The sequence below is a fragment of the Lagenorhynchus albirostris genome, chromosome 5, assembly GCF_949774975.1.
Source record: "Lagenorhynchus albirostris chromosome 5, mLagAlb1.1, whole genome shotgun sequence".
Lineage (NCBI taxonomy): Eukaryota > Metazoa > Chordata > Mammalia > Artiodactyla > Delphinidae > Lagenorhynchus > Lagenorhynchus albirostris.
In genome coordinates this window covers 47,468,983-47,486,455 of record NC_083099.1, presented here as the reverse complement: position 1 = coordinate 47,486,455, position 17,473 = coordinate 47,468,983, and the positions used below count along the sequence as shown (strand labels likewise).

General features: G+C 33.9%; 1 protein-coding gene across 2 annotated transcripts in view; it reads left to right on the top strand.

Annotated features, from left to right (window-relative positions):
- PDCD10 (programmed cell death 10) overlaps nt 1-17,233 on the top strand; it is a 40,562-nt gene extending 23,329 nt beyond the window's left edge. For both annotated transcript variants that reach the window (XM_060149948.1, XM_060149947.1), the window contains 6 exons: nt 1,693-1,746; nt 6,500-6,617; nt 7,789-7,915; nt 13,258-13,336; nt 13,639-13,721; nt 16,747-17,233. In XM_060149948.1, the coding sequence (XP_060005931.1) occupies nt 1,693-1,746; nt 6,500-6,617; nt 7,789-7,915; nt 13,258-13,336; nt 13,639-13,721; nt 16,747-16,828 (543 nt within the window). In that variant the 3' untranslated portion in view covers nt 16,829-17,233. The remainder of the gene's footprint in view (nt 1-1,692; nt 1,747-6,499; nt 6,618-7,788; nt 7,916-13,257; nt 13,337-13,638; nt 13,722-16,746) is intronic.
- The last annotated feature ends 240 nt before the right edge of the window (nt 17,234-17,473 follow it).

The window sequence follows — 17,473 nt, the reverse complement described above, 5'->3', positions numbered from 1 at the left end:
TTCCCTTGACCATTTCACGTACCAGTCAGGGCAGTACAGAATGAGTTAATAGTGCCAGTACTTGAAGGCACACATCTGACTCAGACCTTTGACTTGTCAGAAGAGGTCAGAGGGTGGTGTAACCCGAACAAGGAAATGGGTTCCTATCTGGGAGGAAACACTCATCCTGCTGTCAGCCCCTGCCTCCCTTGCACAACATGAACTTGAGATCAGAAGAGCTGTATTGTTATTTTACTGTTCATTGGGATTTATTGTGATTAAATGAATTTGGTTCGAAGAAGAAAATTTTAATTTTGGGAAATATACCTTCATTAATTAATATACCTATCTTATGTAGTTGCTTATTTGCTGTTTTTGCCTACCTGGGTCCCCTTGTGTCTTTCCTTTGACCCACAAGGGCAATGTTAGATTTTACAAGATTTGTAGAAGCCAAGTTAAATACTAAATTAAATGGCCCATTGTTTATTTTTGGAGATAAATTATTTGGCAGATTTTGTTGTTTTTGCCTTTTGCTTAAGGTGATAACTCGTAAGGAGATAAGGTTCTTGGCATTTCTGTCTTGTTTAGAAAATAAATTGATTTAAACTGTTGGAGATTCATTAGGGGTGTGTGTGTGTATGTCATTTATAAAGGGAAACATTTTCATTGCCTTAAGGAATTGAATATTTATTGTATGATGTGATATATAATCATAAGATTTTTGTAGAAATATTCTACTTGCATAAAAATCTACGAAGGTTACATTGTTTTTGAACATTTAATATTGTCCCAAATAAAAAATATTTATGTTGAGTTTGATTGAGTTAACTGGCCTAATTCTTAGGGACTAAGGAAATCTGATTTTAACTGAAGCTAGTTATTTTAAGCCTGGCAGTTAACTCTTCAAAAAATGGAGTTTTTTAATGAAATTGCATGCCTTCAGCTCACTGAAAAGCAACTTATATAGTGTCTAATAAGGACATTTATCTTTCAGAATTGTAAACCTTACACATTCGACATAAGAATTAAAAGCATTTGAACTTTTGACTCATGATTTTAGGTAACCATTTTTTAATCCTGGTTAAAAAAAAAAATAGAGGACAGATAAAAGCATCTCTGAAATCCAGATGATCCACAGTCTTCAATTTAACTGTCAAACCTTTTATCAGTGCTATTTGCTAATTAATAAAAAGATTAATTTCAGTTTAATGCCTGACTGAGGGAATTGAAACGCAATTTTAAAAGAGTACGGTAGTAAATACAAAGAATCTTAAGTAATAGATATTTTCTTTGTTTTGGTCATTTTATAGTCAGTACACACATAATTTGCCATGTATTTGCAACAGAGCACTGAGAGTTAATCTTGAACCCTCCCTGTTTTCAGAAATTTAAGTGAATATGTTTATTCTTTCTATAGGGACTTAATGTTATTTTGTATTCTGTGCTTATCTTAAAATAAATCTATCTTTAAGGTACAGTATTTTTTTAAAAGGAATAAATTAAGAGACTGATATACATGCCTTAATTTTTCATGATTTTAATGAAAATTTTAGATTGCCTGTCTGTTTGAAGAATTATGGTGATTTAGAATCATTAGCAAGTATTTTTGTTAATCGATGAACATATCAATGTGATTACTACAGAATGAAATATCAGAAATGTGCTTTTTCCAAGAAAATCGATGTTAATAATGATTTAAAATTTTCATTGCAGCTAGAACGAGTAAATCTGTCTGCAGCTCAGACACTGAGAGCGGCTTTCATTAAGGTGAGATGCAGATAATTTATTATGATTAAAAAGTATGTTATATATAAATCTAAATATCATGTGATAATTGCCAGTTTATTTCTTTATTTTTTTAGTGAAAACCTGTTTTGTTTGGTTTTTTAGTGAAAATCTTTTCAGTCATCTTGTGCTTGTTTTAGTGTACTCTTTAAAGCTTAAAACACTTGTAAAGAGTGAGCTGGAACAGGCGCTGTTTCCTTAGCATTCAGCTTTTGTCACTTCGTGCTTTTGAAACTGACTTCTTCAGAGTGTTCTCTGTTTAGCTTTAGAGTATATTTTTAAATTCTGTTTTATTTGACTTATTAAAACTTTTATAAAGTTATAACTCAAAGATTTTCTTCATATTGTTTACCTATAGAACGTAAGTATAAAACGGTATTTTTGAGTGGGGAAATAAGAGCTCTGTGTATGTCAGATTAAGGATATTTTGAGAATATACAGCTGAGTCACTCGAATAAATTTTTTCATTGTCTCTAGACCTGAGATGTTCAATTGATAATCACTAGCTATGTGTTGCTGTTGAGCACTTAAAATACAGCGAGTTCAAATTGAGTTGTACTCCAGGTATAAAATACACACCAGATTTTGAAGGTGAATACCAAAAAAAAGAATATATACAACTCAGTAATAAGTGTATTATGTTGATTACATGTTGAAATGGTAATATTTTGGATGTACTCTTAAAATACCTTCACATGTTTTTTCTTTTTACTTTTTAATGTGGCTACTAGAAAATTTAAAATTACATAGGCTCCTCATTGTTTCTTGCATTATATTTATTGGACGACCCTACTCTACATATTGGGTACAGTCTTTCATATAAAAATTAATCCATCCCATCCTAAATACATATCAAGACACCCAAAGTCTTAATTTTTATTTACTTTTTGTGTGCTTGCTCCCATCAATAGCTAAAACAAGTTATATTTCAAGGAAGGTATTTTAATGTTTAAATCTAGAAGAAGTTTACAGTTGAGTCTCATTGGAGTTGAAACTATAAATCCATCCAGCTTGATTTCTTTTTATGGCAAAGATTAGTTTATTGATACCACTCTTAACTGATAGCACAAATAATGTCATTAGACATCTGCGTATTTCACTAGAAGAAATTACATTGTGTGTGTTGAATTAGAGCTATTTTGATTTGTTTAATACTCTAAAATGCAGTGCCTGTGTACACATACATACTAATTTCATTAGAATATATCCTGCCAAATCATTGGGTTAATGAAGAGAATCAGTGAAGCAGCACCATCCTTAGTGGTTTTTTTTCTTCTTTCCATTAAGTATCAGTGTGGTTTGGAAGGGTATATTTGGTCATTAGGGAGGCAGGATGGGGACTATTTTAAGCATCTTTGTGGCCAAAGAAAAGAAGGAAAAGTGATCTGTTGCACACTGTAGTATCGATAAGGCAAAAGTCAGTTTTTTAGCTTTTCTGATATCAGGAACAGAGAGAAATTTCTCCTGTGTGTCCTCATAAAGAAGACCCTCTCTGAAGTAGTATATGGTATATACTCAATGACATTCATAAAAGAGATAAAATAATGAATTTCATTAAGCTCTTTCTTATAATATCTTTATATATAAGCTGATGTTTTAACTCTAAAGTACAGTTAAAAAGCAAACTGTGTTTAAAGTTTGTGATTATTATAGATCTGGCTTAATACATGGGTAATTTTATCCACGGCACTGATTCTTAATTGGGGATAGTGGAAGTTATTTGGAGGAAAATATATTAGTTTTGCATTGATTTATTCTTAATTACTATATTTAATTTGTTAGAATTTCAAATGACTTTAAAGGAGGACATGCATTAAAAAGTTTAAGATTTTTGTAATTTTTATACTATAACTTATTTGAAAAAGATTTAAAAAACCTTGTTTCATGTTTCTTGCCCAGCCATATATCCATATTTATATCCATATATATATATTCATGTTTCCAGTTCTTGGTCCACAACAACAGTAATATTTATCAAGCTTTAATATCTAGTTTTGTTATCTGGAGAAAAAGGATTAAAATAATTTTTCCAAAGATAAAACAATACTAGTTAATATTGTCTTTTATGATATCTATCCTGCTGTTGATTCCTCTTCCCTCTGGGAAGTTCTGATAGTGTTGAGAATCATTGCTCCACAAGAGTAGATGTTAACTGCCTTTGGGATAGTTTTCTCTCACTCTTGGATTTTTCAGAAAAGTTGGACAGCAGAGTTTAAGGTTGTATTCTGAGGGATATCTTGAAGGTATAGATAGAGTCTCTTGATTTAAGGGTAGATATATTTGTTTTGTCAACTAGAGTCACTGATTAAATTTAAGGCTTTTAAGATTAAAAAAAAATAGCTAAGATGCTAGACTTAGCTTAGTATGTGCCGAGGCACTCCAGGACCATGCAGCAAACTCAGAGTGGCATCGTGGGATATTTTAAAAATTTGAAGGAACACAGTGATACTCAACATTAGGTTGACACTCTGTGAATGACTCTCTTGAAATAGTTTGCAGCTTCAGCATATTTGATTGGGCTACGTTCCTTTCAATGATGTCATATCTTTGTGAAACTGGACTTTGGGTCACTGCTATTGATAGAATGCAAGTATCACAAGAAAATCAGTGTACAACAGGAAATGAGGGTGGAAGGGTCTAATTCCAACATTTGAGAAATTGTGCAGTGCCCAACAGGTGCACACGTCTCGTTAGGGATTGTGGTTATTTAAGAATAAAATAAAATATTTTTCTTTCAATTCATGTAATTTTAAAGGTTACTAAGTTGTTAGGATGTAAGTATTCATTAAGTTGTTTGTACTTTACTTAATACGCAGCACTGTTAGGTATTTCTTTTGGTACTAAGAGCACTGTGAACAAGAAAGTTAGGGACGTCTGTAAGAACTCTGTAATGCTCCAGCTTTGGCATTTGGGGACTGCAAACGAACTTGGTATTGAAAACTTTGTTCTCAGGCTTTCAGCATTTAATTCTTTCAGTAGCTTATTATAACTTAATCAGAGAGGCATTATTTTTCTTTTGGCATTCTCTGGAAGCACATAGAGAATGCTCCCCTGCTTTCCAAGATAATTCATTATGTAGGTAGATTTAATGCTACTTAGAGAAGATAAACCACTGTTATCAAATAGTGGCTTATTTAATTAGTATACTATATGTTATTTTGTGGCAGTTTACCAGATTAATGATGTTGATACCATCTTAAGCCACATTTGTACAGCTTTGCTTTTAATGGCAAATCTTATTTATTAAAGTAGATTCTTCCTTAAATATATTTATGAGAGGAAAAATCAAGACAGGTTATAAAAGAAACGGAATTCAGTAGGACATATTTTATTATTATTAATCAACTATCAAAATGATTTTCCTGTATAGCATTTGACAGCAGTTAAAATGGTCCCGGGATTGAGATAAATGTGTATATTTTTTCTCCGTTCATTCCATAACCTTTCGGTTTTTGGTACTTGAAATTAATGAGAAGCAAAAGTTGTTATAATGTGAAGAGCAATAGGAACCAAATAAAGCTGAATCTGCAGTGATACCAGATTGAGGAGGCAGAGGTTAAACATAATTGGCACATCAGGAAGCAAATAGATTGCTGTCTGATAGATCATAAGTTGTGTTTCTGTTTGCTATTTAATATCAGGGCAAAAAAGATAGGAAATCAACAGCATAATGATTAAAATTGGCAGGCATCCTAAAAGAAACAGAATGTGATTATAAAATTTTTTAAAATAAAATGGGACAGAATTACAAGGGAAAACCAAAATCTCGAAAATTAACTTTGGTAAACTCAGAACTCTTTACGCTCAATCTTGAAATGACTAGAAGATATTAGTACCGTAGAGAGTGTAAGTAACATCGAATCAATGCAAACTCATTAGTGAAACAAGCTCAGGAGGTAGTAAAAGGATTAATGATGTTCTGAAAGCTAGTGAAGGAAATACTCTTGCTGCAAAAATAGGAAATGAAAATTGTTGTGTGGGAATGTAGTTAAGGGATCACATAGCTTCAATAAAACCTCCAAAAGGGGCTTCCCTGGTGGCACAGTGGTTGAGAGTCCGCCTGCCGATGCAGGGAACGTGGCTTCGTGCCCCGGTCCGGGAAGATCCCACATGCCGCAGAGCGGCTGGGCCCGTGAGCCATGGCCGCTGAGCCTGCGTGTCCGGAGCTTGTACTTCGCAACGGGAGAGTCCACAACAGTGAGAGACCCGCGTACTGCAAACAAAACAAAACCTCCAAAAGACGGATTATTTTTTGTTTTGGTTTGTTTTTCCTGACATTCTGTTAATTTAAATGTAAAGAATCTGCAAAAAAATATTGTGAGATGAGTTACTGCTTGATCCTCAAGTCGAAATAGCTAAAAAAGCTAAAAATCTTCAGTGTCTTTAATCTATTGAAAAAAGTAATTGAAGAACTACCAGTATATATATAATCTTTATTTCTACGTTTGTTATTAGTTTAATTGCAAGAGAGTGTAAATGAGAAGTAGGAAATGTTAAATAATTTATGTTGAAATGGAAAATGGGACCGTGTCTGTAATAAGAAGTTACGGGTGCACAAGCTGTACCCAAACATAAGTGAGTGCCATCACGACACCTGCTTTTTGCAAAGATTTCTGCTCTTATTTATAAGTTGATCAGTTTAAGGAGGTCCCAACAGGTTCTAAACAATTAGGTTTTGGCTTTGAAATGCTGATCTAGTTTCTATATTTCAAAACTAGCTTCCTCTTTCTTATAGGCTGAAAAAGAAAATCCAGGACTCACACAAGACATCATTATGAAAATTTTAGAGAAAAAAAGTGTAGAAGTCAACTTCACAGAGTCTCTTCTTCGAATGGCAGCTGATGATGTAGAAGGTAATCAGAAAGAGTCTTGTTTAGTTCCTTACAGTTGTTGAAAAGCTTTTCCTCCAGATCTTTCTTATTTGATAAAAGGGACTTCCTCCCCTTCTCCCTTCCCTCTTATTGTTATTGCTATTGTTTTGAAAGTGGGAAAAAATAAACCCATATAAAATAGAAATGTAGTTCTTATTTTTATTTTATATTTGTCAGATTTAATTACTTGAAGTAAAGCATTTGTTTATGCTGCATGCTTTAATATTTTCCCCTACTGATTAATATGTTTGATGAGTTCTAGTTTCACCAAGAGACAAGCTGTTTGGAATGGTTATTTTATTTTGTGTTGACCTTATGCAAATACCAGTTTGAAAATAATGAGTTTCTTCTTTTTAAACTTTAGTATTGCGTATTTTTTTTTCAAACACAGATTCGAGAGAACAATGTAATAATCATCCTTTTGGCCTCTTTTCACATTTTTGCTTTTTTAAATAATTAGAAATGGGTTTCAGTTAAATTTAGTTTAACTGAATTAAATTCAGTTCCCGCTAATTTAGAAAAACATAGAGGTATAATTTCCCATGTTTATTAAGGGAGAACAAAAGTAGATGTAGATGTTTTTAACTGATTCCGTAAATTATGAGAAAGTCCTCATCATTATTCTAGATTTGAGCATCTGTAGCCTGTTAGGCTGAGTTATATTGAAGAGTTGGTAGAGTTGTAATGTTTCCAAGTCTATAATGAATCTGGTAGTACATTCAGTATAGAAGTTTTTATTAAACTCATATTCCCCATTGCCATTGTATTTGTTACAAATGTTACTTACTTTAAGGTTTCCTTGTGAAATTTAGCTTGAGAGGCCTGAAAAACTTGATTAGGCCTCCCTTTTAATTTTTATTTATTTATTTATTTATTAATCTTTTTAATTTTTAAGGTTTCATGGGTTTCCATTTACCCCAAATTGAAAATGTTCAGTCTTTCATTTTCTGATATTTTATTTGGAGGGAGCCCTAATATAATTACAGAACTAAGTTGAACGATAATGACTTCTGGTTTGCAACCTTGTCTTCCCTAATTATCTGGCCTTTATCTCCCCCCTCCCCCCCACCTCCTTGACCAACACATTGGAAATTCTTAGACTTGAATTTGGCAGCAAGTTGCATGATTTTTTTTTTATTATGTATTTTATCAGAGTATATGATTGAACGACCGGAGCCAGAATTCCAGGACCTAAACGAAAAGGCACGAGCACTTAAACAAATTCTCAGTAAGATCCCAGATGAGATCAATGACAGAGTGAGGTTTCTGCAGACAATCAAGTAAGCAACTTTTTGTTTGGTTCTTATTTTTTTTTAAGTACTTCAAAGGAACCACTCATTCTTTATGTTTTACTTTGGTATGATATTAAATTGAAATTAAAGAATTGAAAATTTTAATTGCTGCATTTTTATTATTAACTTCTAAACTGTGCCTTTGGCTTCTGAGTATAGTAACATTTTTTTAGAATGTTTAAAAACAGTGAAATGTGCATAAAACTGGAATGCAGTTTGAACTTCGTGAGAAATGGAAAAATGTAAATGTCAGATTAAAGTGAAGAGAGGAGTTGGATAAATTATAGAGATTGATAACAAAGGATACCAATATTGGTTTTTATTTCAGAAATGGTACAAGTCATTAGCATAATAATGTATGTACCCTTAGTGATAAATAGCACTTTCTAATGTTGACCAAATGGTGAACCTCCAAAAATCCTTGCCTTTGGGATGTAGGTTAAAAAAGGCTGAGAACTGTGTGAGGCCAGGAGGCTGGTTGATGGGCAGCAGCAAAAAGGGTCATTCTCAAGCAGGGGCATGAGTGCCTCAACCCAGGGGCACTCTTCTCGGGGGTGAGAGGGCGGAGGAATGAGGGGGAAGCTCCAAGCATAATTTCTAGGTAAGTATTTTCAAACTAAAGAGTCAGATAATTTTCTTCAGCCTCAATGGGTAGAATACAGAGAAAGCCGGGAATAACTGTAGTGGCACTATCAATGCAACCTTTTGGTGAAACCACAGGTAGAAATTGCTAGAAAGGAAGAACTTAGCACAGATCTTTTTCTGGAAGAAGCTGCATCATACATTGTATCTTTAAAAAGCTGAAAGAGGCTGCCTTGGAATAAATATTAGCATACTTCTCAGGGGAAGAGTATTCCGTGTAATTCACATTGCAAAATTCTATTTTAGCTATTTGGCCACCTATTTTGAGTGGGTTAGAGGGAGGAGTATGACCCATTTTAGAAAATAACGGTGATAGGTGCCAACCCAGCTATCAAGGAGTGACCCTCTTCTTTTTGGTCTTCTAATTGAAGATCAGAAAGTACAAAAGACTTCATTGACTAGCCATGTCACAGGGGATAAACCCTAAGGTAAATATTTTACCTTTATTGGAAAGCCCCAACTTTCTTTAACAGTTTTTAATACAGCTTTTTATTTTCAGTTTGGTATAAAGTGAACACGTTTGGCCCATAAAAGGATAAATTATCAGTGATCTCAAACACAGCTGTTTAAACACTTAGTTCTAAAATTTTCATATAATTTAAGGTTTAATTTATTTTGGTGATCACATGCTACATTTCTATAACTTGGTTTGAACCTAAGCAGACTGACTCCAGGGACTTCTCTGCTGCTTCCCAATTATAGATTCATAACGTTGATCTAATCTGGTGATTGAAGAAAAGAATGTTTCTGCTGTTTGGAAGAGGTGTGGTAAAGGACATCCTATCTAGGGTGTCAATAGGAAAGAGGCAGAATGGTGTTGTTGTAGTTGAAGCTCGGATAGAGATGGTAGGTCCGGAGCCCTCATCTTGCTACTTTGATACTCTCTTTCCATCTTAGGAAGTCCTGGAGGCATCTCTGCTAAACCCAGTGTGGCTCTAAAGAGATACCGTTTGAAAACCAATTTATTAATAGCCACCTTTTGATCAAAAGGGAGTTGAGGTCAAGAGCCTAAGAGTCTTGTCCTTAGTCATTGACAAGGGCTGAATTGGGGTCTTGTCTCTCATTTATGGGGCAATAGTAATATTTCATTTCTGTTTCCTGGAGTGTACTCAGCCAACTGAATTAAGATTATTGGCAATTAAAATTTATTTCATATCCATTTTCGGAGGGATAATTTGCCATGGAAAGTTTGTTGATAATGTGTATTGTTTCTGAGACTGAAATTCAACCATGTGTGTATTAGCATGGATGGCTAAGGTATAATTATTTGTATCACTGATATATATTGATAACTTTTGATATATATTGTTACCAGTGTTAATTGTTTGATAAATTAGTGGATAAAATTGCACAAAAATATAAAATGGTTTATCCTTCAAGCACAACATATTGTACAGTTATTATTTTTCTTTAAAATATTTTACTTTCTCATATTTAAGGTGGATATCCTCTTCTTTCAAAATATTTTAACAATATTTTTCAATAAGCATGGATCAAATACCTACTATACCAAGCACTGTACAATATGTTATAGGAGAAAAGATTGCTGTCAGCTAACAAATATCCATATATTTTTGTATATATCAGCAGGCTTAGGTTTGACTCCCCATTCCAGCGTTTTGCTGTGTGACCTTGGATAATTTGCTTAGCTTCTGTGATTCTAGTTTCTGCCTGTGAAGATGAGGGTAATAGTTGTGAGAATTGAAATGATATACATGGTACCTAGCACAGAACCTAGCATACACTCACAGCACCTAAAGCATTGTGAAATAAGATTTTTTTTCCCTCTCTCTATGAAGTTGATTAGGAAAAATGATCCAGCAAACAAATTATTTTAAAAGTACTTTTGATTAATGAATGTGTTTGACTACATTTGAGCTTATGCAAATATTTTATAAAATTCATTCTTAGGATACATTCCAATTAATGGATGACTAGTGGAAACTGGTGATTTAATAGTCCAGAAAGCTATGCATTTATCTGTTTACTCTTTTTTTTTTTTTTTGCGGTATGCGGGCCTCTCACTGTTGTGGCCTCTCCCGTTGTGGAGCACAGGCTCCGGACGCGCAGGCTCAGCAGCCATGGCTCACGGGTCTAGCCGCTCCATGGCATGTGGGATCTTCCCGGACCGGGTCACAAACCCGTGTCCACTGCATCGGCAGGCGGACTGTCAACCACTGTGCCACCAGGGAAGCCCCTGTTTACTCTTTATAATCTACATTTGCATATTCAGAGGTGAAAATTTACCAGCGTTTGGTTTTGATGCTGGCCTCAAAATAGCTTTTCCAGAGGTGTCCAGTCTAGACCAAACTAAACATACAGTGTAGGAATTTCCTTCCTTTAGAGTGTTTGTATAAACATAATTATACAAATTTGGTGGATACAGTTAGAAGCTTTACTATTCCATGCAGTTTTTTTAATAAGATGTATTATGTTTCTTCTGATGCCTGTGGTCCTCTCTTTCAGCGTATATGTTCCCCAGAGTTGCCCCCTTAACCCCTTTAGCAACCTGCAAGTTGCTAAAATTCCTTTCTATTTACACATACTATATGTCCTGTATCACAGAATCCGTTAACTCCAAACTGCATATAATTGCATTATAATTATTTTACCCTCAGGTTTTCCCCAGTTCTTTATTTTGTTTAATTGTCTGAAGTATTTTGTGTGTGTGTGCCGGTATTTTCTCTTATAGGAGACAAACCCTCTGGTAGTTACTAAAATAATTTAGCTTCCCTGGTGCAAACCTTAGTGCCATAAATGAAAATGCTGTTCCATGTACATACAGATGACATAATATTTGACATAAATTGCTGCAGATTGTTTTAGAAAAGGCCAGGCCTAGGGATAAACAGCCTTGGTCTTTATAAAGCTCCGTGGCAAATAGTGGATCAAGGATTAGCTCTAGGTTCTGGGTTTCCAAGCAGTGGTTTCCAAACCTGGTTCATCAGCAGAATCACCTGGGGAGATTTTTTTCCCTTTTCTTTTCAAGTACATACAGACTCCCAATATTCATTAAAGTACACAAGAAGGTATGGTTGTGTATAAACAGCTGTCTGATCACTATAATTTTCTTTGTTGTATCCCTTTTGAATAAGCTTATTGTGGGTTTGAAGAATCTTCCATATTCAGAGATTTGACATTTTTTATTTGTTGAAACTAATTTTTCTCACATAATGGGATGGTCATATGACACCATTTTATTAAGCAGTAGGGGGCTTACGCCCATCACAGCAATACAAAAGGATTCAACTTTCTCAAAAACATAAATGAAAGGAATAGTTAATGTAACTTAAAATTGTTATTACTAGAGGCCAAAAAACAAAAAAGAGTGGACAGATGTAATTATGTAAATTCATTATCCTGTTTGAATATCTAATGTTTTAATGTTTCAGCCTGATGCCAATATTTGAAATACAAGAGGTAATAAGGAAATAGTTATTGAAATATTTAATAAAAATATCATTACTACTTCAGAATAGGCTAAAATACTTTTTTATACCAAAATTCTGTATATTTGTAATTTTTAGAATTTCCATATGCTTATTTGCTAGAAATAAGCTGTGAAACACACACGTACACACAAAAATCTGGACACGGAGCCTTTTGGTTTTCTTTAAATAGTATAGCTGAAATGTTTTAGGTGTGAAATAACTGAAATCTGAGATTTGTGACTAAAAAGTAGGTAATAAAAGGTTATGTTTGGGGTGGTCTAGGTTGATGTTTTACTAATTCATATCTTCACACTTGCATTGCATTTGAACAGTAAAAGTTTTTGTAGCAATTAACAGCTAAGAATGGACGTGAAAAAGAGAAGGTTTGCCTTAGAGACTGAGAGCCTATTTGAGAATGCAGAATTATAGTAAGTTCAGTTTGCCAAAATATTACTATGAAGTTAGAACATGGAAATTGAAAGGGCATAAATACAAAAGATAAGAAGACTTTTTAGAAAATGGTACATGGATAGGAAGAATAGTCAAGTCAGATGAGAATTATTGATTTCTTCTCTCTTTCTTTAGAAAGGGGAGAAAAGTGCTGATACATATATACTCAAAGGATGATTGCTGAAAAGGTTAAGGTAGAAGAGTATTCTGATATTGTCTCCCAGAAATTTAAATATATTTTCTGAAGCAAATAGTGTCAGCAAAAGTTTGGAAGAGAATAGATGTGTCTTAAGAGAGAAGAGCTACATCTGAGGAGGAAATATTTTAAACATCAGAACTATGTTTGAAACTATGTTTCAAAACTACATCAGGTCTGTAATTTGGTGTTTTAAGTACAGAAATGAGTTACATGTAATAGCAAAATTTCATATAATTGTTCATGAAATAGCAAAAGTGGATGATATGGTTGCTTGAATTCACCTACATGAGCCAGAAAAAGGAAGAATTGTAACCGGAAAAGGTGAGAGGCAGAGGTATTTTCTTATAAATTTGAGTGCGTAATGCTGAATGAAATGTTACTGATTTGGGAAAGGTGATGTTAGTTGTGCAGTGTTTTGTCAGCAGTGCAAGAGTAGCTGGGATCACAGGAGGGTACAGGCCAAAACCCCCATTCAACTAGCCAGTCAAGTATTTGTGCTTGATGCAGTGTTCATATGGTAGTTAACAGTGCAATGATTCTTTAAAAAAATGTAGACTTCTTTCAAATGAAACTGATTTTAAGAAGATTCTTTTTTCCTCACCCAACAGGGATATAGCTAGCGCAATAAAAGAACTTCTTGATACAGTGAACAGTGTCTTCAAGAAATATCAATACCAGAACCGCAGGGTAAGTTTAGTAGAAGCCTTGTAAGCTGCCACCCTAGATATTGGTTTACACTTAGTCATTTTACTGAATTAAATAATAAGACTGTTGAATTATTGGAAATGGTTTTGTATCATTAATGACTGGGTTTGTCCTTGCATTTAAATATGCTGTTACATATATTTAAGTAAATACTCCTAAAAATGCTTATCTGTAATATAAGGTACGTTCGTATTCTGTGTAATCTCCTGTCTTTGACTTTGGCTTTTGTGTTAACTTCTCTGTTCTTATTTAGTATTTTTTAAAATTATTTTTGATGTCTGCAGGCACTTGAACACCAAAAGAAAGAATTTGTAAAGTACTCCAAAAGTTTCAGTGATACTCTGAAAACCTATTTTAAAGATGGCAAGTAAGTATTGTCATTTATCATCCTTTTCTTTTAAGAATTAGAAAATTATGTGGTTTTATATGATACTAAAATCATATAAATTAAACCCTTTTACTATGTTATTAATACTTACACCAACTTACTAAGATAGACTGTTAAAAATAGAAAGGGAATGGTTGATAATCCAGCCATGACTCTAGTCTGGAGCAGGAGTTGCAGACTTTTTCTGAAAAGGGCCAGATGGCAGATATTTTGACTTGGTGGGCTTGTTGCAGCTGCAGCACTTCACCTCTGCTTTTGTAGTGCAGAAGCAGCTGTAGACAGTGTGGAAACAAGTGGTATTTTTGTGGCTGTGTTCTAACAAAACCTTACTTATAGACACTGAATTATATAATTCAGCTGTCACATCATAATATTTTGATTTTTAAAAAAATTTTTACTCTTTCAAATGTAAAGTATTCCTAGCTCGCAGACCATACAGTGAGTGAGATTTGACTTACTGGCCTACTTTACCAACCCCTGAAGCAGTGATTCTCAAACTTTAATAGCCTCAGAATCACCTGGAGGAGGGCTTGTTAAAGACAGACTGCTTTTGGGTTCCACCCAGTTTCTGATTCTGTAGGTCTAGGGTGGGCCCAAGAATTTACATTTCTGAGAAATTTCCAGATGTCATGGATCCTGCAGGTCTGTGAAGAACTGCTGCACTATTGTTAAAACAGTGGTTCTCAATCCTGTTTGCACATTACAGTCACTTGGGTTCAGTGTTTTAAAATCCCAGTGCCTTGGCCCTACCTTCAGAGATTCTGACTCCATTGGCTTGGAATGGGGTCAGGGTTCAGGTGTGTTTTTGTAAAAGTGCTTCACGTGTTTTTAAAATGCTGTAAACGGTTGTGATCCACTGTCCTGGAATAGGGAGGGCTTTCTATAAGACAGGAAGTATACTAAAAAGGTAAATATGACATTATTTTAAAATTTACGTACACTTGGCTGTAGAACATTCTAGAAAGCCAAGTAATCTTATGTGATTTATGTATAATACACATGTACATATAATGTATAAACTGATGCAGAGGCTATGTCTTCTGCAGCTTCATACCTTACAGAGAATTCTTTGTACCTCAAGTAGAGTTTTGTGGACAAGACCAATTTCCTACAGTGCTTGAAGCAGAAGAATAAGTGGTGATTATTTCAGCTCTAATTGGCAGGGACCTCTAACATCCTATCCCACCATTGACATTTTAAGATCCCAATATCCATGTCAAACTATTACAATATTACTGTAGTAATATTAAAAAATAATAAAAATACATTAGAATGGTATATTGATTTTCATAATTATTTTAAATAGTTCAAACAGGTTGAAATATTTACATTTTATTCTAACTTAAAGATATTGAGCTAAATATTATTAATGGTTTTGTGTTGTTTCATACTACTATTCAGGTTGTCTAGGGGAAATGTACCTTGTTGACTTAGTTTAATAAGCTAGCAGGTGTGTTCTGAAAATAAACTTACATCTATTTTTCCTTGGTCTCCCTGCTAAGCCCAAATAACCAAAAAACACATTAAAAGAATAACTTGCATTAAGAAAATTATTTATGATACTGATTAATTGAGAACTATCCTGGAATAAGCACACTGAAAGGTATAAATTCATTTGGAACATAATTTTCATTAATCTGAAATTACTCACTCTCATTCCTGTTTGTATGTTAGAATCACTTGGGTTCAGTTTTTAAAACTCCTGGTGCCTTGGTGCCATAGTTATTTTTAACAGTTTAAACAGGCATATGGATTATTCAAGCTCTCTACTACTTTTTCTCCAGCAGCTTGTTTAAATTACCATTATTTGCGTATGAATAATGTGCCACAAGTTTTGTCCCTGTTTCCTCAAAATTGAAAATTATTAATAGAGCCTGATCTTTGAGCCATTTTTCAGTAGGAGGATGAATTTGCATTGATTCATCTAATTCTTCCTAGTCTCCCTTTTTTGAGGAATGTTTAGGATGAAGATACAGTCAGCCCTTAGTATCTGCAGGTTCCACATCCCTGGATTCAACCAATTACGGATTGAAAATATTTGGGGAAAAAAATTCCAGAAAGTTCCATAGCATTTATATTGTATTTACAGCTATTTACATTACATTTACATTGTATTAGGTATTACAGGTTAGAATCTAGAGATGATTTAAAGTGTACTGGAGGATGTGCATAGGTTATGTGCAAATACTACACCATTTTATGTAAGGGTATTGAGCATCCACAGTTGTTGGTACCTGAGGGGGGTCCTGGAACCAGTCCCCCTTGGATACCAAGGGACAACTGTACAAGCTTAGCTTTGCTACTGAGAAACTGATAAGGCCACGCAAGGGGACTAGGGCGTCACCTCTGTGCTCCAGGTCATATGAAAATGGACTGATAGGAAATATGGTGCAGCATTAAGTAATTTTTTAAGAACATATTTTTATATATTGTGGACTCATAAATATTGAAACCATATGATTATTTTCTTTTAAAAGTATATTCTAAAAGTAAAATTCTCAGTTTTTTTTTTTTGAAAGAAGGTAAGAGATTGGGATGAATCAGATTCAAAGTAATGAGCTTTTTCTTAAGTATTTATCATGCCCATTGATATACAGATTTTGAGACTGAGTATAATGTTTTAGCAGATGTTTTTTTGGTAACTTCTGTGAAACTGCAGCTGGAGACTATGTTTGAATCCTCTTCTTTGGCCAGTTATTTTTTTGACCTATAAGTGAACTCTGGTTGTTGAGGTGCCACCCATTATTAGCAGCCCACCAACACCTTATTGCCAGCCAGAACCACTAGGGGGCAGTAATTCCTAGATAGTTTCAAATGATGCAGGACCCTTCAGTTCCAAGCTGGGATAAAATTTGTGATACTCAGTACTATCTTGCCTTTTTTTTTTTTTTTTCCCTAAATTGATTTTATTGCTACTGCTAGTAGAGCATTTTAAGTATAAAATATTTTTAAAGGATGATTTTTGGGGGGATAAAATTAATTGTTTTTTTTTTTTTTGAAACAGGGCAATAAATGTGTTCATAAGTGCCAACCGACTAATTCATCAAACCAACTTGATACTTCAGACCTTCAAAACTGTGGCCTGAAAGTTGTATATGTTAAGAGATGTACTTCTCAGTGGCAGTATTGGACTGCCTTTATCTGTAAATTTAAAAGTTTGACTGTATAAATTATCAGTCCCTCCTGAAGGGATCTAATAATCCAGGATGTTGAATGGGATTATTGCCATCTTACACCATATTTTTGTAAAATGTAGCTTAATCATAATCTCACACTGAAGATTTTGCATCACTTTTGCTATTATCATTCTTTTAAGAATTATAAGCCAAAAGAATTTACGCCTTAATGTGTCATTATATAACATTCCTTAAAAGAATTGTAAATATTGGTGTTTGTTTCTGACATTTTAACTTGAAAGCGATATGCTGCAAGATAATGTATTTAACAATATTTGGTGGCAAATATTCAATAAATAGTTTACATCTGTTAAACATTTCTTTACTTGAAAAAATGCATATATATATGTGAATATATATATGATCAGAAGACCAAGACGACTTGGTGTAATGTGTAAAGAACTTCTAACGGGAGCTTATTAGCAGTTTATCAGATAATAAAGCAACAAGAATTCCTATTTTTTTTGTCCTTAATCACTCTGGGCAAAAAGTAGTTAATGGAGATATTTTTGTTAGTTATTATATTTGAGTATTTTTCCAGCCTTTGTTTTAAGA